The 25,242-nt window shown below is 51.2% G+C and overlaps 1 protein-coding gene across 5 annotated transcripts; it reads left to right on the top strand.

The window, feature by feature from the left end:
- Nucleotides 1-98: 98 nt before the first annotated feature.
- On the top strand, nt 99-24,301 carry GGA2 (golgi associated, gamma adaptin ear containing, ARF binding protein 2). 5 transcript variants are annotated; one of them, XM_030578495.1, is made up of 17 exons: nt 99-177; nt 4,722-4,806; nt 5,745-5,820; nt 6,658-6,756; nt 8,741-8,864; nt 11,610-11,713; nt 12,312-12,392; nt 12,995-13,132; nt 14,607-14,688; nt 15,826-15,942; nt 17,454-17,618; nt 17,868-17,923; nt 18,615-18,772; nt 20,085-20,254; nt 21,070-21,239; nt 22,151-22,303; nt 22,996-24,301. In XM_030578495.1, exons 1-17 carry the CDS (start codon nt 138-140, stop codon nt 23,104-23,106), a joined length of 1,929 nt encoding a protein of 642 aa, XP_030434355.1. In that variant the 5' UTR covers nt 99-137; the 3' UTR covers nt 23,107-24,301. The 5 variants fall into 5 exon arrangements, with proteins under 5 accessions (XP_030434355.1, XP_030434357.1, XP_030434354.1 ...); XM_030578497.1 differs by having other exon boundaries at nt 22,151-22,261; XM_030578494.1 differs by having other exon boundaries at nt 22,151-23,083.
- The last annotated feature ends 941 nt before the right edge of the window (nt 24,302-25,242 follow it).

Raw genomic sequence — 25,242 nt, forward strand, 5'->3', positions numbered from 1 at the left:
CGCTGCGCCCGCGGGCGGGACCGGGGCTCTCGGCGGGGTCCGGCCCGGCCCGGCAGGCGCCGCCTCCCTGCGCCGCGGCTGCGTCAGCGGCGGGGCCGGGGCAGGTCGCTGGCTGCGGCTGGGGCGGGCGAGTCTCCATGGCTGAGGCGGGCCTGGGGGCGCTGGAGCGCTGGCTCCGTGAGTAGCGGGTCGGGCTGGCCCGGACAGACGGACCGGGCGCCCCGGGCAGTGGGGCGGGGGGGTCGGACAGACGGACCGGGCGCCCCGGGCAGTGTGTGTGGGGAGGGGGTCGGACAGACGGACCGGGCGCCCCGGGCAGGGGGGGGTCGGACAGACGGACCGGGCGCCCCGGGCAGGGGGATCGGACAGACGGACCGGGCGCCCCGGGCAGGGGGGGGGGTCGGACCGACGGACCGGGCGCCCCGGGCGGGGGGGGGTCGGACAGACGGACCGGGCGCTCCGGGCAGGGGGGGGTCGGACAGACGGACCGGGCGCTCCGGGCAGGGGGGGGTCGGACAGACGGACCGGGCGCCCCGGGCAGGGGGGCAGGGGGATCGGACAGACGGACCGGGCGCCCCGGGCAGGGGGGGGTCGGACAGACGGACCGGGCGCCCCGGGCAGGGGGGGGGGGTCGGACAGACGGACCGGGCGCCCGGGGCGGGGGTGGTCGGACAGACGGACCGGCTGCCCCGGGCAGGGGGGGCGGGGGTGGTCGGACAGACGGACCGGGCGCCCCGGGCAGGGGGGTCGGACAGACGGACCGGGCGCCCCGGGCAGGGGGGTCGGACAGACGGACCGGCTGCCCCGGGCAGGGGGGCAGGGGGATCGGACAGACGGACCGGGCGCCCCGGGCAGGGGGGCAGGGGGATCGGACAGACGGACCGGGCGCCCCGGGCAGGGGGGGGGGGCGGACAGACGGACCGGGCGCCCCGGGCAGGGGGGGGTCGGACAGACGGACCGGGCGCCCCGGGCAGGGGGGGGGGGGTCGGACAGACGGACCGGGCGCCCGGGGCGGGGGTGGTCGGACAGACGGACCGGCTGCCCCGGGCAGGGGGGTCGGACAGACGGACCGGGCGCCCCGGGCAGGGGGGTCGGACAGACGGACCGGGCGCCCCGGGCAGGGGGGTCGGACAGACGGACCGGCTGCCCCGGGCAGGGGGGTGGTCGGACAGACGGACCGGCTGCCCCGGGCAGGGGGGCGGGGGGGTCGGACAGACGGACCGGCTGCCCCGGGCAGGGGGGGAAGGGGGGTCGGACAGACGGACCGGCTGCCCCGGGCAGTGGGGCGGGGGGGTCGGACAGACGGACCGGCTGCCCCGGGCAGTGGGGCGGGGGGGGGTCGGACAGAGGGACCGGCTGCCCCGGGCAGTGGGGCGGGCGGGTCGGACAGGCGGACCGGGCGCCCCGGGCGGGGGAGGGGTCGGACAGAGGGACCGGCTGCCTACAGAATTGGTTGCCCACCTGGTTTTCTGTTGTCCCCCACGTCCCTTGCTGCGGGCCAGGAGCGGGAGGCCTGGGCAAAATAGGCTTGGCAAAGGGGGTTCACGGTCGCTGCCCTGCAGCGGGTAGGGCTCCAAGTACCTCTCACCAAGAAGGGGCTGGGCAGAGCCTCCTCCTGAGGAACAGACCCTGACAGTCAGTCACTCCTTGGTAAACCCCTTTGGCTTCAGTGGAGTTATGATGGGATGAAGTTAGCCTAGTTCGCTCCCTCTTTGCTCATCTCCATAGCAGGAGACAAATAGCAGTTCTCTCTTGTGTGTCATTCTGGGGGAGCAGGTACAGTCTCAGCGCTTGTCTACGTTACCGCTTACGTCGATGTAACTTACCTTGCACAGGGTGTGAATAAAACATCCCCTGAGCAACACAAGTTACAGTGATCTAAGTGCTGTCCACACCAGTGCTACGTTGCCGGGAGATGCTCTCCACTGCCAAGGTTCTGCCTCTCATGGAGGTGGAGTAATTACGCCAATGGGGAGAGTGCTCTCCTGTCAGCACAGAGCATCTTCACCAGACGCTACCCCAGTGGTAGTGTAGACTAGCCCTCAGCTAGGCGCCGGTGCAGCGCCCCCTGGAAGGGTCACTGTTTCCAAACAGCAAGTAACTGCCCAGGCAGAGACCATCTGAGCAGGCTGCCCAGAGCAGAATGAGGAAGTAGCTCCTGGTCTTGTGTTTTTGGTTCATGGTGACCAGGGAACAGCTCAGTAATGGGAAAAGGTTTCTCAGACCTGCCCTGAACTTTCTACCTAGGGCCAGGAATTAAATACTAGGACCCAGGGGGAACTAGTAAGCTAATGATGTATCCATTTTGGGCTTTTGGATAGCTTAGAATGAGGTGCAAACGGCTGCACAGCCCACGTCACAGCAGACAGTCAAACAGCAGCTACAGCTGAATATTTGCTTTTAAAATTCCATTAGTTGTCTGTGGGCCTAGTTTTCCTGTAGCACCTATCACAGACCTTGAAGGTGAAAGGCCGGCATTTTAAACTACTGCTAGAGTGAGACCTATGTGTGTAAGTTTTGTTCAAGCAACTACTAATCAAAGTGTAGTCACAGTGGTGTTACCCAGAGGCTGTGCTATTCTGCATGTATTGCCTGTCTCACTAAGTTTCAGGTTGTAAAATGCAGCCTTGTGCTAAGGCACTTAGCAAGGCCATTCTGCAAATACCTGGCTTCCTGGGACTGCTGCTGTAATGAGGGGCAATGTGTGTTTGCTTGGTCATCTTAAGCCATTTTGTTTTCACACACATCCCCCAGTAACCTGAGTCACCCATGAGCCCTGCAAAGTGTAGCTGTGAGCAGTCTGCACTGGAAAGATTGCGAGGAGACATAACAAATGAAAAGGTCTCACACTTGGTTGTTTATATATGGAGATATACCTATCTCATAGAGCTGGAAGGGACCCTGATTTCAGGTTGTAAAATGCAGCCTTGTGCTAAGGCACTTAGCAAGGCCATTCTGCAAATACCTGGCTTCCTGGGACTGCTGCTGTAATGAGGGGCAATGTGTGTTTGCTTGGTCATCTTAAGCCATTTTGTTTTCACACACATCCCCCAGTAACCTGAGTCACCCATGAGCCCTGCAAAGTGTAGCTGTGAGCAGTCTGCACTGGAAAGATTGCGAGGAGACATAACAAATGAAAAGGTCTCACACTTGGTTGTTTATATATGGAGATATACCTATCTCATAGAGCTGGAAGGGACCCTGAAAGGTCATAGAGTCCAGCCCCCTGCCTTCACTAGCAGGACCAAGAACTGATTTTTGCCTCAGATCCCTAAGTAACCCCCTCAAGGAGTGAATTCACAACCCTGGGTTTAGCAGCCCAATGCTCAAACCAAGTTTATGTAGGCTGAGCTGTGTGCCTGGCTTGGCCCCAGAAGGTGGTCTGACCAGGGCCGGCTCTAGGCGCCAGCGCAGCAAGCAGGTGCTTGGGGCGGCCAGTGGAGAGGGGCGGCCAGCTCTTCGGTGGGAATTTGGCGGTGGGTCCCTCTCGGAGGGAATGACCTGCCACCGAATTGCCGCTGAAGAACGACGCGGTGGCGGTAGAGCTGCTGCCGAAGTGCCACCAATCACAGTTATTTATTTATTTATTTATTTATTTATTTATTTAAAAAAATATTTTTACCTGTTGGGGTGGCCAAAACCCTGAAGCCGGCCCTGGGTCTGACCGGAGTGGGGGCAACAGGCCTGCCTGGTGGAGGGATGCAAGAGGCTTTCAGCAGCCTGCTGTCCACTGGAATCAGGCTCATGGAATACCTGTGTTTTGCTGCAGGCAGAGGAGGCTGGGGCCTTAGCCCTAAACCTAACCCTGAGGTCACTGCTTCACGCCTGGATCCAGAGGAAATCAAAACAGTTTGCTGAGTGGAAATCAGGCTTTTCTGGTTTCCAGATTTTCACCAGAATTTATAGGGTTTTGCCCATTGATACTTGAGTATTCTCTGAAATGTTTTAAGTCATCAGATGCAGTTTTCAAAAGTTGCTGCATTACAGGAAGAGAAGGGCCATCGAGCTGAGTGTACAATCTGGTGTTTCTGGGACAAATGCAGAGGATGGCTTCATGATTAGCCAGAGAATGTTCCTCAGCCTAGAGATCTGTCCTGTCTTTGGTTCACGTCTGTTGCAATGAATTTTGGAAATTTAATTAAAGCAAAACTTCATCTCCCAGAAATTGTGGGGCAGCTGGAATCCAGCTGTTGTCGCATTCCCCTAAACAATGGGACCAGATTGATCACTGGTGTAAGTAGATGTGACCCAGTTGATATCTGTGGGGTGGCACCCACTCACACCAGGGGGAAATCAGGCAAAGAGAGAAAGGAGAACAGTCTGGATGAACTTGGAAGGTGCCTAGACTGCCCTAACGGCACATAGCTGTACGTAATGTAACTGTCCATAGACGGGCCCTAGGTAGGGGGCAGAAGCCTGTCCAACAACCTCTGGGAGTTTAACAGCCCCCACTACTTCCTGCCACGACTTTAACACCTGCTTCATAGTTAATGTATTAGTCTCAGTGATGCTGTACTCTTAACTCTGGGAGTCCGGCCCTGTATTAATCAGCAGCTCTGCCTGTTTGATAACAGTCCTGGAGCAGCTGGTACAATGCAGTGGGAGTGAGTATGGAGCCTGGTGGAATTGCAGTGGGGAAGAATGTATTTGGAACTGTCTCATCACTCAGTCACTTGTATGCATTTCACACTGAGGTGATCTTTTCGTCTCTTCCCTGTAAGATAAAGCCACGGACCCAAGCATCCCTGAAGAAAACTGGGAATGTATCCAGCGGTTCTGTGACCAAGTGAACGCAGACCCAGAAGGGTAAGCTGGACAGAAGGGCTCTTTGTATTCTGTCTGCGCTGTGCATCTGACCTGAGAGGGGGAAGGATAATCTGTAAATTGCAGTTTTGTAAGACCTTAGGAGGAATGGCAGGGAGTGGCTAATTACTGTGAGTCCTGGAGATGCCTGTGCAAGAAGTGGGTAGATAAAGAGTGGCCAGATTATTGTGACATTGTGGTAACATGGCAGATCTAGAGGAAAGGACTTTTCATTTAGCATGAGACTTCACAGTCTCAAAGGTGGTCAGATCCCACTCTTTGTTCAGAATCTCTGTGCCATGGGTGGAATGCTGATTTCTTCTGGGCTGTGTTGCAGAGAAGACCTGAGCATCTGTAGCTATTGATGTGGCTTTAGCTGCTGTTCTCTGGGAGGTGAGGTCTCCACCAGGGCTTTTCCCACCCCTGCAGCTCATGGGATTGTCTCAGATACATGCAGCAAAGCATATGTGCAGATTAAATGTAAGGGCTGGTAAAGGTCCCTGAGGTTGAGCAGATACACATGATTTCTGTTTATAGAACTCGCACTTGTTGCCTAATGAACATTCCTGCTGTGGGAGACTTTTGAGACAAAGAGTCAGCCATGATGAATAGCAAAGTGGAGCACTTCTGCTAAATGCTGAGTGACTCAGTTGATGTGATGCTTCTGCAAAGAGTACAAGGCCCTCTCCCTCCCCCCTTTTCCATTCTAGGGGACTGCTCTTAGAGCAGCTGTAACCAGCACTTGTGGGACACTTCTGGCTTCCTTGCCTGCATTAAACTCTTCCTTACTTCTTGTGTGTATGACCCCAGCATTGTGCCAGGGGAGGCTTGCTGTGATGTGGTGTATCTGTGAACGTGGTAACTGCCTTTCTCTTTGCAGGAAAAGTAGCAGTGTGCTTTTCTTGAAACTTCCTGTTTGACTTGCTGCTTCTTCTCCCTAGCCCATCCATTGCACCCAGGCTGCTAGCACATAAGATACAGTCGCCTCAGGAGATGGAAGCTCTTCATGCCTTAACAGTGAGTGCTCTCATCAGCACACAGACATGGGCTGGGACAAGCTGGAAATGTACTTCTTGTGGTAGATTTTTTATCTGCCTCTTTTAAAAAAAATTAGTGTCTCTCCCTTTTAACCCTTCACTGCGTTCAGATTTGTAACTTTGTTCCTGTCGCTCGTCATGGTCACCAGGATTTCTTGTGCATTCACAGCTGTAAGATTCCCATCATCCCAGTGATTCCATATGCCTCAATAATCCCCTTCATATCAAATATAATTTCCCAAATTACCATCTGATCTGTCCCAGCTCCTCTCACCCCTCGTTCCTGATTTACAGCACCTCTAGCTATTCCACTCCTGGGCACCTCTTGAGCGGAGATTTCTGGTTCTGCCAGAATGTCTTTTGCTTTTCTCATGTGAACAAATGTCTGATAGGGACTAGACTGAGGCCCCGCCCTCCTTTCCTACTGGTGGCCAAGTTCAGATATGGAGGCTGGCTCCTGGAAGGTAGAAGCCATCACACGTCAGCTCCCTTTGTCACTCAGTCCCTGAAGCTTATGGCCTGAATGTTGTGTGTGGTGATTATGACAGGAAACGTCTTAGCCATTGTCAGTGTCTGTATTTATAACTATGAAGCGCTGCCAGTTTGCTCTTGCTCATTCATTTTAAACAGGTGAAAATGAGTGATGGATTTGGGTAAAAATGACTCGTGTTGCTTAATTGGCAGTTTCACCTAGGGGACTATGCTGTATCTGTGTCTGTGCTGCTGACAGGTTCTTAGATCTTTGTCTTGATGGAAGAGGTTTTTAAATTGCCTGGTAAGTTTGTTTTATGTCTCATGCTTTCCCCCCTCCTCCCAGGTGCTGGAGACATGTGTGAATAACTGTGGCGAAAGGTTTTACAACGAAGTGGCAAAATTCAGATTTCTGAATGAACTGATAAAAGTGCTGTCCCCGAAGGTATGTGCCCAGCCACCCTGGTCTAGCAGGCAAAGTGCACTTTTAATCTCAGATGAGAAAATGTGAACTTCATACCAATTCCACATAGGCACAGAGTGTGACTGTTCTGCTGTGCTTTCCTGGGACAATGAATGGCAGGAGACAGGCCATGAATTTCCCAGCAACAAGGATAATAACTGAAATGTCTCTTTTGAATTCAAAGGGGGAAGGTACAGAGTTGGGGTGAAATCTAAAAGCATTGAACAACTTGGCGGGCGCCATGAGAAGGCCAGTGTGAGGCAGGTGCTTGCTGTGCCAGGGCCCAGGTCCTGTGGTAGTAACTGTTGGTCAATACAGTAGGTTTTATTCCTGGTTGTCTGGTTTATTTCTGATTGTCTGTTCCCCCTCCTGTTTACTGGCTGAACTCCACTGCAATGTGTCAGTGACCCTAGAAGAGCCATTGTCATTCCCTAGCTTGCCCTTCGCCAGGCTGGACCCTTCGTCCCGCACAGTAAGAGGGAGGCAGTGGGAGAAGTAGCTCACGGGCCATGTTTTGGCCTTGTATCATAGGCTTTTCCCCTGACTTCCACTCTCTCTTCAAATTCCAGCCTTTGGAACTGTTCTTAGGCTTTTGTCTTCAGTGCCTACACACAGCACAAGCCCATGAGAGCCCCACGGGTCCCTTTCCCTGGGAACATCCCGAAAGCCCAGATTGGGAACTGTGAACTCCCAGTAGGCACCTGGAGACTCTGCCCTGACTTGCTTCAAGTGAGAGATTGCAGGGACCTAATTTGAGTTCTGCAGTGTGCTGTCTCTGCTGCTTATCTCACTTTCTGGGGTGTGCGCTACACCCGGCTCCCTTCAGCTTCCTGGGTATTGTCTCCACGTCTCCTGGGAAAAGTAACTGCTGGGAATAGGAATTTTGGCTTGAAATGCTAAAGTTCAATGTGCAGAGAGAATAAGCTTTCCAGTGCTCTGACACCTCCTGTAATAGTGGGAAACTGAGAGCAATTTACATCACTCACTGTGCATGATCATCACCTCAGTTCTCTGGCTCAACTAGTGAAACTGGGGCCTTTTTCTCAGTCTGGTAATTTATTTAATAATTACAGGGACAATGTCAGGTTAAATATCATGGGCTTGGTTTGCTCTGCATTACCCCAACTCTGTGGCAGAGGATGACCTCCATTGGTTAAATCTAATGAAGCTGTTTTCATTGTTGTTAAAAACCAAATAGGTTAAAGCAAATGCTTCTGTTGAGTTTGGATTTAGGAAAACCTGGTTTTAGTGGTGCTGCACCAGTTCAGAGCTGTGGTAAAGTCATGAAGAATCAAGCCTCGTATTTTAAACACCAGGTATCTGTCTCTGGGTTCATAGTAATGTCTGAGATTATTAAAACTAAAAGAATTTTAAAACTCACATTTACCTTTCACCATTCATCCTGGTTGGTTTTCCGTTTTATTCAACAAGGTGTTTGGATACTATGGTGATCGGGACTGACAAGTGTCTAGAAAGATATAACTTGGGCACTGAAAACATACTGTGCAGTTTCACTTTTGTTTGTGGTCAGTTTTCAGTTGTTTCGCTCTAGCTTTGGCCCAGACCAGTTCTGCTCTGGCTTGGTTATAATGCTGAGGGGAGATGTTTAAATCCAAGCAGGAAATTATTTTCAGTGTAATTAAAAACAAATGAAAAAGAATACTTTATATCGATCCTGGATTTGGTAAAACCTGACCAAAGCAGCACTGAATGTGCCATCATTTTTGTAGTGATAGATTATTTATATAAAATTCTACACATTTAATAATATAGCACTTACACATATAGCATTGTAACTGTATGTGGAATTATCTCTTCTGTAAGGTGTACAGTTGACAGTGCTCTGAATAATGCATTGAGAACCCATTTTCACCCCAGTCTTTCAGCATGAATGTTCTGGGCAGTATCCCTGACTCCTGTCTGACAGGAACTTGCTGGTTGTAATCACTTACTCTTTTGTTTTCAGTATCTTGGAACCTGGTCTACAGAAAAGGTCAAATCGAGAGTTATAGAAATAATGTTCAGTTGGACGGTTTGGTTTCCTCAGGAAGTTAAAATCCGGAACGCTTATCAGATGCTGAAGAAACAAGGTTTGGTTCGGTTATTTCAGTTTCCTTTTGTCACATCAAAGTCATGTGGATTCAAACCATGAATAGCTGAGTAATTGTTTTAAAGCTCATCCCATGTGATTTGACTTTTCCATACATGATTATTTGTACAAGATGAAGGTTTAAGGGACAGATTTACAAAGAGATTTAGGCATTTAAAGATGCCAATAAACAACTAGTGGGATCAATAAAAGCACGTCTGAAAGTTAAATCCTGTTAGGTGCCTACCTGCAAGCTTAGAATAATAATAATAAATCCCTAACTCTTACATAATGACTTTTCATTAGTCGATCTTAAAGCACCTCAAAGTCTTTTAATGTGTTTATCTTCGCAGTACTCCTGGGAGGCAATGCAGGGCTGTTATGCCCATTGTACAGATGGGAAACTGAGGCACGGAGAGGTTAAATGACTTGCCCAAGGGCACACAGGAAGTCTGTGGCAGAGCAGGAAATCTAAGTGAAGTTCTTGTCTCCCAAATATTAGGCTAGTGCCATGCCCATCCTTTCTCCGTAGCTGAATACCATCCTAAATAAATATCTTCCTAAATACCATTGTGCCTACACGGGTCTGTAAATCTGGCCCTGTCTCCTGCTACAAGAAACTTCTGTTTAGTTGTAAATATTTGGCTACCGGTTGGTCCTGTGCTCTGGCAACAAACATCTTTTGTACGCTTGACAGGCACATTAAAATGCTGTCCTGTTGTGAAGCCGTTTGTGTGATTGTGTCATGTGCTAGATTCCCTGGCTCTTTTTCAGTGAACTACAACGCAGTCAGAGGAAAGCTTGTATATTAATGAGATGAAGAGGGCGTGGAAATGCCCAGGGATTGGGGTGGCTGGGATCGGAGAACCCACAACTGTTAGCTATTTGGTAGGGCTAGAGAGAAGTAGGTTAGTATCAAACGTGCTGCAAGACTAGGCAAGGGTAAAGAAAGTGCTGCCTTATTAGATGGGTGGGAAGCATAGGGCAGACAAGGTGTCTGTCCACAGAGCTGCAGTGGGAAGACCAGAGGAACTGCACCCAGGGCCAGCCCTGAGAATAAGAATAACCCAGATTTGCCAGTGGCGACCAAAGCCTCTTTCAGATGGGAGTGTGAGCAGCCGAAAGCTTGGGATTGTCTATCCCAGTGCAGGGCTGGCACTGATGGATATAGTAGCTGCCCAGATGGGCTGGTTATACCAAGCTTGCATGGACTCTTTGTCAAATCCCGACTTGTAAGAGTATTTATTCAGAGGCCAGGGCTAGTGTTTGATGGGGAGGGTTTAGATTTGTTGGGAAGCCTGCGCTAGGCAGGACCTAGAGGTATCAAATTGGTGGCCTGCAGAGGTCAGGTGGAGAGTAAATCAGTCAGTTGGCTGGACAGCACAGATCTTCACAAAACCAGTCAGCAGCCTTGTGTGTGACTGGCTGCAATGTCTCCTGCACACAGCAGTGGATTCAGCTGTGGTAAGATGAGGCCTTGAAACATAAGCCCTTGTATCAGAGGCCTGATATGAGACCTAAAGCCTGAACTAAAGTAATAGTCAGGACTTTGCTAACATAAAGCAAAGTTAAGCTGTGAGCCAGAGGCAGGTCCTGCTCACAGAAACTGACAGGGAGAGGGCTGATGTTACAAATATACACATACCTAAAAGGTATTAAACACTAGTAATATAAACATGCTAGAATGGTACTAGCACATTGCACGTAGATAACAAGGAGCAGGCTGACCCATCCTAAAGAGAGGGGCAGGAGGGTAATATGATGGATAGAGTTGTTTTGTTCAAACCAACATGCACAAAGTGAGAGGTGGCAACCTAATACATAGAGGAGTTGTACCTCTGTGTGTCAGGAGTGATATGTAACTTGTTTGTACTTTTGTATAAAAATGTACTCCTGAAGCGTTGTCTTTGTCTAGCCCAGGGGGGCAGTGGAGAATCCAGCCACTGACTGAGCCGGGTCCATTGTCAGAGGCACATATTCGTAGTATGTCCTGTAGAGTAGACTCTAGAGAGAACTATTACTGTGCTTCGTTTGACAATAAACCTGGCCAGGTGCCTTCGTACGTTATTGGAGTCTGTGGTCACTGGGGGTTCTCTCTGGGTCTGCTGTGCCAGCGATCTGCAGAGTTGGGGCAGCACACAGAGAACTCATACATGCGGCCGACTGTTATCAACATTAAACAGAGCAGAGCACCACACTGGTGACGTCTGACAACATCAGCCTGTCACGCATGTGTCTAGGAGGGAGTGAAGGAGAATTTCACAGAAACTCTGAGGCTGCCTCTGCTGTGTGTTCATGTTAGTGAGCTGCCTGTGTTTTATGGCTCTGGGAGATGACCCTGCAGGGCTAACCAGGCTCAGAAAGGATTTCTGACCTGCCTAACTCTGAACTAATGGAGAACAAAGCCCTTTCTGGGAGATGGAGACACAGATTCCCCTCTAGGAAAACCACCAAGCTCTTATTCCTCATTCCCCCAGCTTCGTGTCCTGAAAACCTCCCCGACCCTTTCGCTTGGTCTCAGACAGCTGGGTGAGTTGTGTGTTTCTTCTCTTAGCATGTACCTGCTTTTGGGGTACATGCTAAGCCCACTGGTTGCTGCTTCCCCTCATTCCTTAAAATCGTGTTGGGCCACTGAGTTGCCAGCAGACGTGGTAGAGGTCAGCAGGGTCCGGTACCCGGCTGAACATTGTGCAAAGCTGCATGGGGGCTGGTAGAATCTCTCTCTCCCTCTCTCTATTCATTTCAGGAGTCATAAAACAAGACCCCAAACTCCTAGAAGACAAAATTTTACCACCTCCTTCTCCGAGACCAAAGAATTCTATTTTTGATGTTGATGAAGAGAAATCCAAGGTAACTCTCAGGTTTTCAAATCTGTGTCCTCCTCTGGCTACGTTGTATTGTCAGGAAAGTGCGTGTGGTCGTATTTTGGGCCTTTACAGTTCCAGGGAGAAGATCTCCTTAGAATAATGCTAATACTTAGCCTTTGTGCAGCATGAAATGTGCTGTTTAATAAATAACCCTATCACCCCCTAGTCAGACAGGTGAGTATCATTATCTCTGTTTGGAGACAAGGAAAACAGGCACCGAGAATTATGTAACTTGCCCTATCCCCCAGAGAGAGTCTGTGTCAGAACCAGTATTCATTTTTCTAAACATCTGGCTTGTGTTTGTCACCTGTTTTCCTTATGCACTGTTGACCATAGTTTCCTTCTGTCCTCTTGCTGACGTGTGCAGGCAGCAATACAAGCTCAGTGAGGCTGGCAGCCTGTGAGGCAGCAGTGTGACCCTGACCAGATTGTGAGACTTGAGTCCACATGTCTGTAGGCCTATATCCCAGCTATGGCAGTAGGGCCCTGGACACATCTGCATTTATTTGGTGAGTGGCTGCATTCTGGTGCCTGGGGCTGTTGCTCACGCTGTCTATCTTCTAATGGTCTCCACTCCACAGCTCTTAGCAAGACTTCTAAAGAGCAACCACCCTGAGGACCTGCAGGCAGCCAACAGGCTGATCAAGAGCATGATTAAAGAGGTAGGCACCATGAGAAGCTCACAGCTCCCTGTGTCAAAGAAGCTGCTGCTGCCAGGTGTGGGGAGAGGCGGGAGGGGAGGGGAGGCAAGGCAGTTTCACAGTCTGGTTTTACAGTGACCCTCTGAAGCACTGTGTGCATAATGTCTGTCTCTGCTCACAATGAGGCAGAGCTTGGCTCAGCTTGCCGTTGGCAGCTCACGGGTTTGCCTGGTCAGAAAACAACTTGTTTAGCTATAACAGAGAGAAGAGTTTGAAGACTGTGCAGCACAAACTGGGGCAGCTGGGATGAAATTTGCCCCATGCAGAGGACCAGAACAAGGCCCATGAGTTCTGGGGAGTCTGGCTCAACCCTTGGCACTTCAAGGAGGCACAAGCTTTGTGCTGCACTCTGATGTGGTGAATTTCATTCACAGCATCTAGCACGGAGGTGTGTTGTGTCTCCTTTCTAGCATGGTTCTCTGTTTTATGGAATACAGGTAGAAATTACTGGCCAGGCAATGGGATATTGAGGAAGTCCAAGCTATTGGCGTAATGTGTGATGAAGTCATTGGCTAAATCAGGGATTTCATCCCCTTTGCCTTGTGTTTTATTTTGTCTCAAAGGAACAAGAAAAATCTGCCAAAGTGTCCAAAAGACTGAATGCAATTGATGAGGTTCACAGCAGCGTTAAGCTTCTGGGTGAAATGCTGACCAGCTACAAGAGGCAGGAGTTATCCAAATCTGACCTACAGATTCTGCAGGTGAATGATTCCTCCTGCCTGGAGGCTCATTGATTTGGTATCACTGGTGGTGTCTAGCAGTGATGGGATGTGAGAACTGGGGGCAGAGCTGCCTGTTAATCTGTACTTGTGAGTGTTGTGACTGGCACTGGCAGGGGGTAGATCCCCCTCCCTCGGGGTGGGGTAAATCCCAGGGAATTCCCTCCAGGCCAGGTGTAGTTAGCCAGATACTACAAGACCTGACTGGATGTGCTGAAAGCTGGAGATGGCTGTGAGCTCCCCAGCTCCTGCTGTTGTTTCTGCAGTCTTCCTCTCTCGGCCTATTGGCCACATGGATTTCACTTCTGAGTGTAAATAGTTCTAAGTTAAAGAAACATCTGAGCCAGCTCATGGCCCCCAAGTATCCACCAACACTACAAACATATTCCAAAAGCAAAACCCTTTGGGGGGTTGAATTTACGGTAAGTGGGAAGATCTCTTCCCTTGGCTGAGAGCAACCCAATGAGACATTGTGTTGGGCTGGTGGGGCACTTTCAGACTGCAGTGAGGGCTGTCCTCAGAGTGGAAATGCTGGGCATGGTGCTGCTGTTGGGAGGAGAGTTACAAATTGCACATTTGCTTCTTTTGGTGAGTGCCAGTTTTAGTGGCCATGATGCTTTTACTATATGTTGAATTCAAAGATAAATCCACAAACTCCTGGATTCCATCTTTTTTAAGTTGGACAACGTTGCACAGTGCAATCTGTCCTGCAAGACCCATCTGTGTGTGTAAAAGGGGTGAGGCTAGTTGGGAGGTCGGATGGGAAATTTCCCATCCATGTCAGTCTCTGCACCTGGGACTTACTGCTAAGGCTGCAAGTCTTTCATGGAAGTCATGGATTTCATGACTTTCCGGGACCTCCGGGACTTCTGCAGTGGCTGATGCAGCTGATCCCAGGACTGCCCGAGCAGCTGGGGTGGTCCCGGAGCCAGCCGCACCAGTCACTGCTTGGGTGGCCCCAGGCAGCTGGGCCCGGAGCTGCAGCGGTGAAGCCCCCCTTTTCCTCCCAGCAGCAGTGGCAGGGCCCTAGGCCGTCCCCCCCCCCCAGCAGCAGCGTGCCCTCCCCCACCCCCTCCGCGGGAGTGGTCCCCCACCCCAGCACCTAAGATTTAGCTAGGGGTGTTTTTAGTAAAAGTCACAGACAGGTCACAGGCCATGAATTTTTGGTTACTGCCCATGGCCTGTCCGTGACTTTTACTAAAAATACCCGTGACTAAATCGTAGCCTTACTTATTGCACATTTGAATGGGGCAGTCAGTAGCTGAACTATCTTCTCTGGCGTCGACAAAGCCACCGTCTGAAACTGAGCAGAAAGCTTGGTCGCATTTTACTAGGGCTGCCTGTATAGCTAACTTCCTTTCCTCTGTGGGTTTTGTAGTGTGCCTCTGCGGCCCCAGAGACTGGGCCAGGGTTCTGAGGACCTGAGATCTGACCTGACTCTTGTACTCTTCTCCAGAGCCTATTTGAACGCTGTGAGAAGCTCAGAGCACTGCTCTTCCGCCTTGCCAGCGAGACTACTAACGATGATGAGGCTTTAGGTGTGTAACAAAATACACTGTTGCTGTTCTTTCCTCACCTCCTTCACTTCCCATCCTACTGTCTGAACTCTGGATATTAGTGCAAGCAGGGTCTGTGTGGCTCTTCTGACGTTACTGACCTGGCCTACCCATTCCTAACCAGCAGCATCCCTGCTGTTCCACTTCAGAGCCCCCCAGCTTTGGAAATGCACCTCCTTCCTCACCTGCCGCACCAGCCCCTGCTGTTCAGCCCCCTGAGCGTGGGAGCAAACATATCAAAGGCTGCGATTTTGGTGAAGTGTAAACTATCCCCCCCAGCAAATAGATCAAGATCCCCAAACTCCCTGTGCTTTTGAGGACAGGATCTAACCAAGAGCCATCTCCATCTTGGGGGTTCCATTTAATGTCTCTCACCTTCGTTTTGGGTCGTGGTGATAGCACCCCCTGGAGTCAGGAGGAGAGTAGGCCCTTGGCTCCGTCCATCCTCTACCTTCCCACCTAAGGATATCCTGACTCCCTGCCCCCATGTCTCAGACGCAGGCACTGTATCCCTGTGTCCCACGCACCCAGCACTTCAGTCAGCTCAGATCTACGCAAATCAAATAGTAACAAAGAAAGTGGCAGTTTAAGGGAACATGTCCCCTGTTGCTCATTCCCAGCTTCTGGCAAACAGAGGCCAGGGACACCATCCCTGCCCATCCTGGTTAATAGCCATTGATGGACCTATCCTCCATGAATTTATCTAGTTCTTTTTTTAACCTTATTATGGTCTTGGCCTTCACAACATCCTCTAGCAAGGAGTTCCACAGGTTGACTGTGCATTATGTGAAAAAATACTTCCTTTTGTTTGTTTTAACCAGTGGCAAAGCTGAGAACCCAGCTCCAGGCTGCAGCCTCTAGGCAGGGCTCACAGGGCATGTGTGTCACATCACAGCATCTCAGCTAGATACACGTAGGTCAGTCTGAGAGAGAAGCTGGTATTAAATGGACTTATCCTCAACCCCTACAACAAAAGGCGAGTGGCCAGCTGGGCTTTGCCCAGTGTATGGCAAGTTCCCAGACGCAGACTCTGGCTCTGTCATGACCAATGCAGAATGTGGCAGTCCGTTACCCTCCCGTTAGAATATTAATAATTCGTTTCTCTTCCTCTTTCCACAGCGGAGATTCTCCAGGCCAATGACAAACTCACTCAGGCGCTCGGCTTGTACAGGCAGGTTGTAGTGGGCCATGACCAGGGCAGGAGGAGGTCGGTGACCAGCTCCACTGAAGCTTCAGGTAGAAAGGATCCCACAGGGTACCCCACAGCTGCAAAGGAACCTGCTTTCTGGCTGGTTTATGGTGTCTGAATGGGGCTCGGAAGGAAGGAGGGTTGGGCCTTGGAGACCAAATGTGGGGAAGGCCCTGAAATGCACAGAATGGCACCTGGGGTTCCACTGCCAAACCTTTTAGTGAGTCTGCTGGGGGACAGGGAGGTTACTGGAGTGTGACTATATTAGGCCTCCTCCTTGCCTCAGGCTAAGCAGGTGTAGGTAGCTACTCTAGCTCTTTGTGTATTTACTAAGGAGACCTGCAAAGGGAAAAAAAATCCTTCTGCATCTTTCTGCTGTATCCAAGTGGCTTAAAACGTTGTGTGTTACAGTAGAAAGTCCAGGCTGGCAGACTCTGTGATGGCTGGAGACATAGTCAGATGGTGACATCACCATTGCCCAGAGAGTGAAGGCTGAGTCCTTGAGAGGGGAAAGGATCGCTAGTTAGACTCGGACAGAGTTTGGTTTGCTAATATCTCTTTAACATCAAAGACTAACCCAGGAGAAAGGAAGTGTTTATTAAAGAGCTATCCTTCTGTTAAGGTGAGAGTACGCAAGTAACCTGCTCAGAGTCCTCCAGCAAAACCAGGGAGAACTTGACTAGATGTTCCTGAGATTTCTATGGTATAAAACAATCAGGAAACCCTTTTAGGTTTCCTTCTACACCAGAAAGAAGCGGAAAAGGGCCCAATCCCAATTCTTACAAAGTCTTTTGCAGGACACTCTTAAACAGCTGGGCTCAGCCTTTGAAAAGACAGCTGACTATGTAGAGTAGCACCCAGTGGCCCCCTATTCTCGCAGACTTGTTACAGTGCTGCACAGGCCACTTATTTCAGTTCTCGACAATGAGACAGACTGCATATAGAGGGAGCAGTGTTAACACAGCTGGCTAACTGCACTCAAGGGTGTCACTGGCTCGTGCCTGGCTCTTGAGAAGAGTTTGAAATAAGCTTTGCTCCGTCTTCCCTGGCCAGTCTGGTCCCTTGTGAAAGCATGCTAATCTGAGCCATGTGTTAACCATGTTCAAATCCTGCTTTCAGATACAGTTCAAAGCCCAGTATTGATGGAGCCTAAGAGCTGAAAGAGGCCTTGAGCTCCTAAGAAAATGCTGGTCCAGTTGAGATTTTCTAGGATTTTTCCAGCCATAGGATTTTCAACAAACATATTTTAAAAAATGTTCAGGAAAGCACTCCCCTCTCATTGTGGATCAGCTAGCATGGGTTCTCAAACGGAGGGTCGTGACCCCTCAGGGGGTCACAAGGTGGTTACGGGGGTCATGAGCTGTTAGCTCCATGTGACTGACAGCCCCTATTAAATTAAATTTACCCCCCTGCTTTTAATTGATAAGGGGGGAATCACACTCAGAGGCCTGCTGTGTGAAAGGGGTCACCAGTACAAAAAGTCAGACCATCTCTGAGCTAGTGCCTGGGGCAGAATGGCTGGGTGGCAGCTCTTTAACATGCTCTCTCACTCCCAAAGCACCTCAGTCCCTGCGGGGCAGTACGAAGAGCTACACACTGATCGACTTCTCCGAGCTGGGTTCCATGTTCGAGTCTCTCACGCAGCAGGGCGTGAATGCGACAGCCGCCGCTCAGCACAGCAGCACCTCTGCCTGCCTGCTCGACGAAGAGCTAATGTCACTAGGTCCGTCCTCGGGGCGCAGGGATGGGGTTGTCCTTGATCCTTAGGAATGACAGTGTATATTACAGATTCAGTAGCTTTCTTTTTAATGTTTGTCATGACCCACCCAGAGCCCTCTGAGCCAGGGCAAATGCTGGGAGTTTTCAGGGAGTCCAAGCACAGTCCTGCTCTGCTGTTAGACCTCGTAGGTGCCTGGCAAATGGGAGTGCCCTGCCTGCTCTGATTGGTCTGTACTTTGGTTACCTACTGTAGGTCTCAATGATTCCCCTGTTGGACAGAGACCGTCACCTGATTTCAGCTCAGTACAGGTGAGTGGTCCCCTGGCCTGGTAGCATAGTTCTCCATGTACAATCTAGAGTTTTCTGCTGATCTAGCCTGCCCCAACATGCATTAGCTGTAGGTTTCATTTCTCCCCCACACACATGCTTTTTGGGGCATAGAGTTACAAACAATAATGGCTGTCCCCCATTCCCCCAGTGAGAGGCTGGAAATAATGTGCTGATCAATATTCATGGAAGTCCAGCCACCGGGAGGGTTGATTTGGTATGAGCACCACTTAACCCTACTGGACAGAATCAGATCGACACGTGCTCTGATCTTCCTGCAAGGGTTGGAGAGATTAGAAGATGCTCCGAGCCCCAGTACTGTAGACAGCTAAGGGAGATTCTCTTTCATCTTAGGTATAAAGGCCCCGGTTTCTATAGCAGAAGGCTGTGCCATGTGCTCCCTATGCCTTGTAACACAGGAGGTCAAGGGACACTCCTGGGGTTTGTAGGTATCTGTGGATGAAGAGCCACCAGGATGACAGGCTGGGGAGGCATGTGTCCCCCAGCCCCAGTCTGAGAGTGGCAGTGTTGCTGGGGTGAGACTTGCCACTACATTGTCTATAATTGTCCTGCTTCAACCTGTGTTTAAAAACGGTTTGTTTCAGCAGGACGTGTGTGGCTTCTGCTGGTGTTCTGTAGCTGCTTGATGAATAAGAACCTCTTTATTTGGCAGAGTTCTGGGCACAATGGATATAATCAAACCGGAAATGCTGATACCCATCAAACCGTGGTGCTGGGGGATAGCTGGCAGGGTGGCTCATCAGAGAGGAATGTGCCTCAGGATTTGGCAGGGCAGCTGTCTCCTCCTCCTATGACCCGGCCATTTCCAACGTAAGCAAACTGTACAGCACTGGTTTGGAAAAAGGGGAGGCCTCTGTCCTGGCACTGAAGTACAGGAAACCCCTTATCATCTGTTAAACTGCAACCTGCCAGTAGAGGGCAAGCTGTTTAGCAGCTTACTGTAACTTATCATTGGATACAACTGTCATTTCTAGCTTTGTTGAATTGCAAGCTCGGGTCTTCAGGTATAACCAGCGCCACATTTTCAAGGAGTTCTAACTTGATGGACAATCCCAAGGGTTAGTAGCAAGCAATTAAAAAGACAGGGACTTTTCAGCTTGGAAAAGAGATGCCTAAGGGGAGATATGATAGAGGTCTGTAAACTCATGATTGATGTGGAGACAGTTAATATGAAGTGTCATTTACATAACACAAAAACCAGGGGTCAGCAAATGAAATGAATAGGCATCAGGTTTAGAACAAACAAAAGAAGTACTACTTCGCACAACGCACAGTCAACCTGTGGAACTCCTTGCTAGGGGATGTTGTGAAGGCCAGAAGTATAACCCAATTCAAAAAAGAACGAGATAAGTTCATAGAAGACAGGTCCCTCAATGGCTAGTAGCCAAGATGGTCAGGGATGGTCTGTTCATTTCCTTTGAAGCATTAGGCACTGGCTGCTGTTGGAAGATAGGATACTGGGCTAGATGGACCCGTGGTCTGTCGGTCACACATGCGCACACACAATTTAAAATTGGGTCTTTTTCTAACACTGTAACTCAAATAACACTTGGAGCAGCTTTCTTCAAATTTTGCCAACATGTTCTCCAAGGCTGTTGGAGAAAATGTCACAATTGTCGGACTAAATTAATCTTCCATCGATTTTAAGGCCCAAAGGGCCCATTGTAATGATCTAGCCTGATCCCTGGCCAGGGGATTCCACACAGTGATTCCTGCCTCAACTCCTTACTTTGTGGCTGAGCGGAAGCATATTTTAATGTTGCTCCAGCGTTACAGGGAGACTGAAAGGAGGGTTTGTAGTGGAGTCTGGCTGCAGCAGTCAGGGAGAGCCACTGCCAGCACCCTGTTAATGAAATCTACTCCCTGCGACAGAGACAAAAGTTCAGCCTTACGAACACTGAGGCAGCAGCATCTTCAGTGTAACATAGTGCTGCCTGCCTGCCTGCCTGCCTACTTGGCTCCAAACTTGACAACTCCCGTAAGTCTTCGGACAGTAGGTTCTTTGTACCCTAAAGGTGGTAAATGATTCTGAGGGCAGGGCAGATGCTGGAGAAGACAGGATGAGATCCCATATGTGATCTCTTCAAGTTAATGTCAATTATCTGAATGTTTTTCCTTCCAGGAACTTACCACCAGTGCAATTGTCCGCGGCAAGCCTTCCGAGCAGCTTAGCTGCAGACGCTTTGTTCTCTGACCCAGCCTATGAGCTGAAACCTGCTGCTCCTTCGCAGCCAGCCTCCAGTGATGCTGCTTTGGCAAACCTTTTTGTCCCACTCATTTCAATTACACCGAGTAAGTGCACTGGTCTCTGTGTCCCAGCTCTGCTCACCTCAGCTTCTTTATGGCATTAAAGGCTGGGATTGCTCAAAGGGTAGGGAAGGGCAGCTGGACAGATTTTAGGACGACTCTGCCTAGTACTTATCATGTGTGAGCCTGGCCCTGGAGATGTACTTAGCCCTCCCTACCCATGGCCAGGTTACCTCCTGTTCTCACGATACAGAGACGTGAACTGTACAGTGGGCTTTGAAACCTACAGGTGGCATCATCCCCTGCCTAGCTCTGAGCAGCTCTCTGCCAGGCCTGGGCTCCGGCTATGCCAGAGTTTGTCTTAACCTGCATTGGCAGGTCCTCTCTCTTCCCTGAGGAGAACTCTGTTCTTTTCCCTGTGATACTGAGCCCAGCAAAGCAAGGTACAGCCGAAGCATATCAATGTCATGTTAAAGGCCCTGTCTGTTGCTGCTCCTTGAGCTATGAAGGTAGACTCAGAGGCTTCATTACCTCCTTGTCTGCCTTCCCTCTTTTATGTGGAGGACTTCAGCAGACTTTGGAGGGCCTGGACAGTGAAGTCCCAGCTGGATGGTAAAATAGGAGCTGCTGCTCTCCCTGCCCTGACATTAGGCAGGCTCAGGTTCTCTGTGCTCTGTCACAAAGGAGCAGCAGGACAGGTGCACACAGACACCTTTGGGCTTGGCACTGACCTGTGATGTTACTGCGGAAGGTGACGGTTTGTGAGAACATTTCCTTTTCTTTGTTCCTCATTCTGGCTCTTTCCTGTTCTCTCTCAGAAGGAAGGGGCAGCTCCCGACTCTTGGTTTTGTCTTTGACAGGCAGTATCCCTCCAGTTACAGTGTATGATAAAGATGGTTTCAAGGTCATGATCCATTTTTCCAGAGACCCAGCCCCCGGACAACGAGATGTACTGGTGATGGTGCTCTCCATGATCAGCACATCCACTCAGCCAATTAAGGACATTGTGTTCCAGGCTGCGGTCCCAAAGGTGAGAACGTGGGAACGGGACCTGCGAAAATTATCCTGAGTAAAAGCATTGTCGTTTCTGGCTTAGGGGTGTCCTCGAACACTTGAAATAACAAAGTAACCAAGTTGCTAGTTTCTGGTAATGTATTCACTAGCTGCTTAATATGCAGCCCTGCCCCCTGCTTTGCAGGAGACCTGGCCTGAGGGCTGGCCTGGGTGCATTACTTAGCACTGAGGATAATAACCTTGTGAGGAAGCCACACATTCTGTCTTTGTACCTATGCTCAATTAAAAGCCTTTAATTAAAATCCTACTGAAGGGGCATGCATTGGCTTAAAGCCTCTGCAGGCCCCCCTCGCTGTACTGGGCCTTGGAGAAAGCCCAGGCATATTATACACCTGTGTGAACAGAGCCGTGTACAGAATTCAGGGGTTTGACACACTGGGTCTGTGCTCAGTTTCACCAGGTTTATGCTTGTGCCAAACCCCTGGAGTCTCTACCTTTGTCCTCTGGCTCTCTCTGCATCGTGCTGCCTCCCAGTATCACTGAGATGTCCCAGCCCTTGGACTCCTGTAGCTTTTTGCTCCCACGTACAGCCAGGCCCTTGCACTGACCATGCCCTCCAGAGACCACATGCACGCCTCTGTCCTGAGCTTGTGTGCACCCAGGCACAGAACCAGGACACCCCTGCCCCCTGGGTTTTCAGGCGATAGTAGCAGCTTTCCTTCCTCTGGACACTGAGGGTGGTTTGCATTGTATGGATCCATTGCATGCTCCTCTCAGCACGTACTCTTCGCTCGTGATGCATAAGTCTTGTAGTTGATGACAAGACATGTGGGTGGCATACCCAGCATTGGCTCTGGGGCACTGAGTGCTCCCAGCCCATCTCTAGTGGAGATTAGAACATGTCTTGTGTTCTCTCTCTCCTGGCAGGTTATGAGAGTAAAGTTGCAGCCGGCGTCTGGTTCTGAGCTTCCTGCCTTCAGCCCTTTGCTCCCTCCAGCTGTGATATCCCAGGTTCTGCTGCTCGCCAACCCACACAGAGTACGTGGCAGTGACTCTGCCAAGTGCTCACCTTGGATGTGTGTATGTGGAGCTGGTGCTAGGAGGGGCAGGGCCATCTGGGTTCTGCCAGCAAGGCAGCAGCATTGGGGAGCTCTCCTGGCAGTGCAGAGCTCCGAATCCTGGGAGAAATCGGTGATATCTGAAGCTGCAATGACAGTGGAGCTTTTTGTAGGGCAATGGGGGGGATGAGCCAAGTGAGAATGGAGACTCCAGCTGGTGGGCTTGGTGATCTCCAGGTGGGGCGGGGGAGAAGCCGGCTGTTGCGGGCTGCAGCTTGAAGCTCTTCACTGCCTTACCCCGCTGCAGCCTGTATGCAGTGGTGGCACCTGGTGGGCTCCCTGGTGCTGACATGGCATGGGAACGCTGGTGGCTCTTCCTGCTGGAACATGAGGCAACCCTAGATGTGTTCTTCGTGCTGTCCAGGCCCTGGAGGCTGACTCTGCAGTTAATGGTTATGGGGTAGACTGTGGGTTCCTCAGCCATCTCTGCAGCCAGAGAGGGAATGTGGCCAGGCGCAGCTGTCTGGGAACTCCCTTGGGTGGCCTGTGACACAGTTCCCTCCCCCCAGTAGCATTACAACTGCTGTGTTCATTGCTTCAGCGTGTTTCCCTCCCCTTGCACGACCCGTCAGTCCCTTGGTACTAGCTGAGATGAGGGGGAGGGGAGCAGACCACGTAACCTGCCCATGTAACGTTCCTCTCTCCCCTGTCCAGGACCCCATCCGATTACGGTACAAGCTAATGTTCACGCAGGGCGGGCGGCCCTTCAGCCAAGTGGGGGAGGTGACTGGCTTCCCGGAAGCCGAACTGTGGCCTGGGAGCTGAACTGCTGCTTTGATGGAACGTGGACATTGCTGCATTGCCTTAGCACAGCCCTGTGGGGTGCCGCCTGGGAGGGGCAGCAAGAGCCCCTCCACTGTGTGTGTGTGGCTGGGGGATGCGCCCAGCACCCAGAAAGCCGGGGTGGGCTCCATGCTGGCTGCTGTCCCCCAGGGCCCAGTCTCTCACTTCTGCTCCGGTTTTCCTGGCAGGTACCTGGTAGGAGAGAGTGCAAGCCAGCTGCTCCTGCTCTTTGCCTTACTGCAGCATTCATCCCTCCAGTGGCTGGATGCTCCTTTTCTACCAGCCTTTCTGCTTTCTCCTGCTTGTTGAGCCATTTTGCCCTCTGGCCTCTTTGAAAACAATTCTCTGATTCGGGCCCTGTTTGCTCCCAGCTCTTGATGCTGGTGTCCGCAGTGTCTGGGGATCAGTGCTCTGACCTTGCAGTGATGGGTGTGGTGTGAGCATCTGGGTATAGAAAGGAATGACTGTGGCTTGAAACAGGGCTGGATCCATAAGCCAAACCCGTTGGGTATTGCCACAGCCTCAGCACCTCAAGGGCCTGGGTCCTTGCCCCTTACCCTGGGATCCTCGGTGCCTTCTCAGCCTCACCATGATTCCTGAAGCAGCCTCCACGCTGGGGAGCATCCTGCAGGGAGCTCTTGCAGGCAGGGCCCCCTGCAGCATAGGGGTTTGTGTCTATGCAGAGCTTGTTTCCTTCCTGGTCAATCAAAACTTAAGGGGAAAAATCTATAAAGAATTTCACTGCTGCACAAGTGGAAACATGGCTCAAGTACTAAGGCATCTGAGGTGCTCCATGGGGAGAGCTTATCTGGAGAAATCACTTTGTACATCTGTGTCTAGACAAACCTCTGCTTCGGCCTGCTCTCCCCTTGTTCCCTCTGTGCTGGGAAGCAGAGGAGAAAGGACCCCCTGTACTGTTATTAGTGGAACGTGTCCAGCCAGCCAATCCAGCATCCTGTGGGTCAGGTTTTATATGATGCTGAACTTGCACATTTTTAATCAAAGAATTTTTGACTCCTGGTTGTCATTGTTGCTGCTGGTGACTGAAATGTCCTAGCATTAGTTATCCCCGGCTCAGTGGAGTTTGGCCACACAGGGGCGCTGTTAGAGCTTTTTATACTGTACAGAGCACTGGATTCCCAGGTACAGTCATAATAAACAGCATTTGCTTTGACAGGTGCTACTTGCTGGTGGTTCCTGAGTTTGCATGCAAGGTGTCTCCGCTGCTCAGGAGAATGGCTGAGTGAGGGGGATGAGGGGCACTTGGGCTTTAGCCTTTCCCTTTTATTCAAACACGTTCAGTGGCACTTCATAGCCAGAGCTGAAGACAAGGCTCCTGCTGCAGAGATCATCTGCTGTAGCTAGGAACGGGCGGAGGAGAAGCTGGAAGCAGATAGCAGATGTCTGGTTCATGACAGGATCTGTGTCTGAGCAGTGGTTGTCGAGTACGGATCCTGTTAAGCCATCCCTAGGGCTGGAAGGGCCTTCGGAGGAGAGGACATGCTATCCCCGGCTCCTGTGTAGCATATCCCTCCTGTCCTCTCTCTTGCCATCTCCCTCACGGCCCTGGGCCTCTTTCACGCCCCCTCTCCAAAGTAGCCTGGGGTCTGTCTCAGGTCTCACACCCAGCGCATCCCTGGGATATCCAACCTCCTCCCTCTGTGCCACTCCCCCCCACCACTTTGCAAGGCCCTCCCTTTTTGGAGGTCAGTGTTAATATTGTCACTGAAGTGCCCATCAAATCTCTGTGAAAGGTGCAGTTGTCCCAGATCACTGGGTCAGGCCCTGCCCAGCCAACTTCTGGCCTGGCCAACAGCTAGGCTTCAGCCACCACCTGCCTGGGTCTAGAAGGGATTCCTCTCCCCTTATATTTTGGGTTGGTTGTGGGGTTTTGTCATCACCTTCCTCTGATGGCCACAGCTGGAGATGGGAGGTTGGACTGGGAGGGCCAGGGCTCCAAGGCAGCTCTGAGCATGCTCGCTCTCAGGTGCTGGGCTGGCTGGTTCTTGCTCACATGCTCAGGGTCTAACTGATCACCATGTGTAGGGACAGGAAGGAATTCTACCTCCACCCCTGATGAGATTGGCAGTGACCTTGGGGGGCTTTGCTTTCCTCTGT

Source organism: Gopherus evgoodei, chromosome 10 (assembly GCF_007399415.2).
Source record: "Gopherus evgoodei ecotype Sinaloan lineage chromosome 10, rGopEvg1_v1.p, whole genome shotgun sequence".
In the NCBI taxonomy this organism is placed as follows: domain Eukaryota; kingdom Metazoa; phylum Chordata; order Testudines; family Testudinidae; genus Gopherus; species Gopherus evgoodei.

Excerpts from the sequence above, each read along its gene's own strand:
- GGA2 (XM_030578494.1), top strand. The coding sequence starts at position 138 with ATGGCTGAGGCGGGCCTGGGGGCGCTGGAGCGCTGGCTCC. Across the intron at positions 14,689-15,825 it reads TAACGATGATGAGGCTTTAG|CGGAGATTCTCCAGGCCAAT; the intron begins GTGTGTAACAAA and ends CTCTTTCCACAG. Across the intron at positions 21,240-22,150 it reads TCCAGGCTGCGGTCCCAAAG|GTTATGAGAGTAAAGTTGCA; the intron begins GTGAGAACGTGG and ends CTCTCCTGGCAG.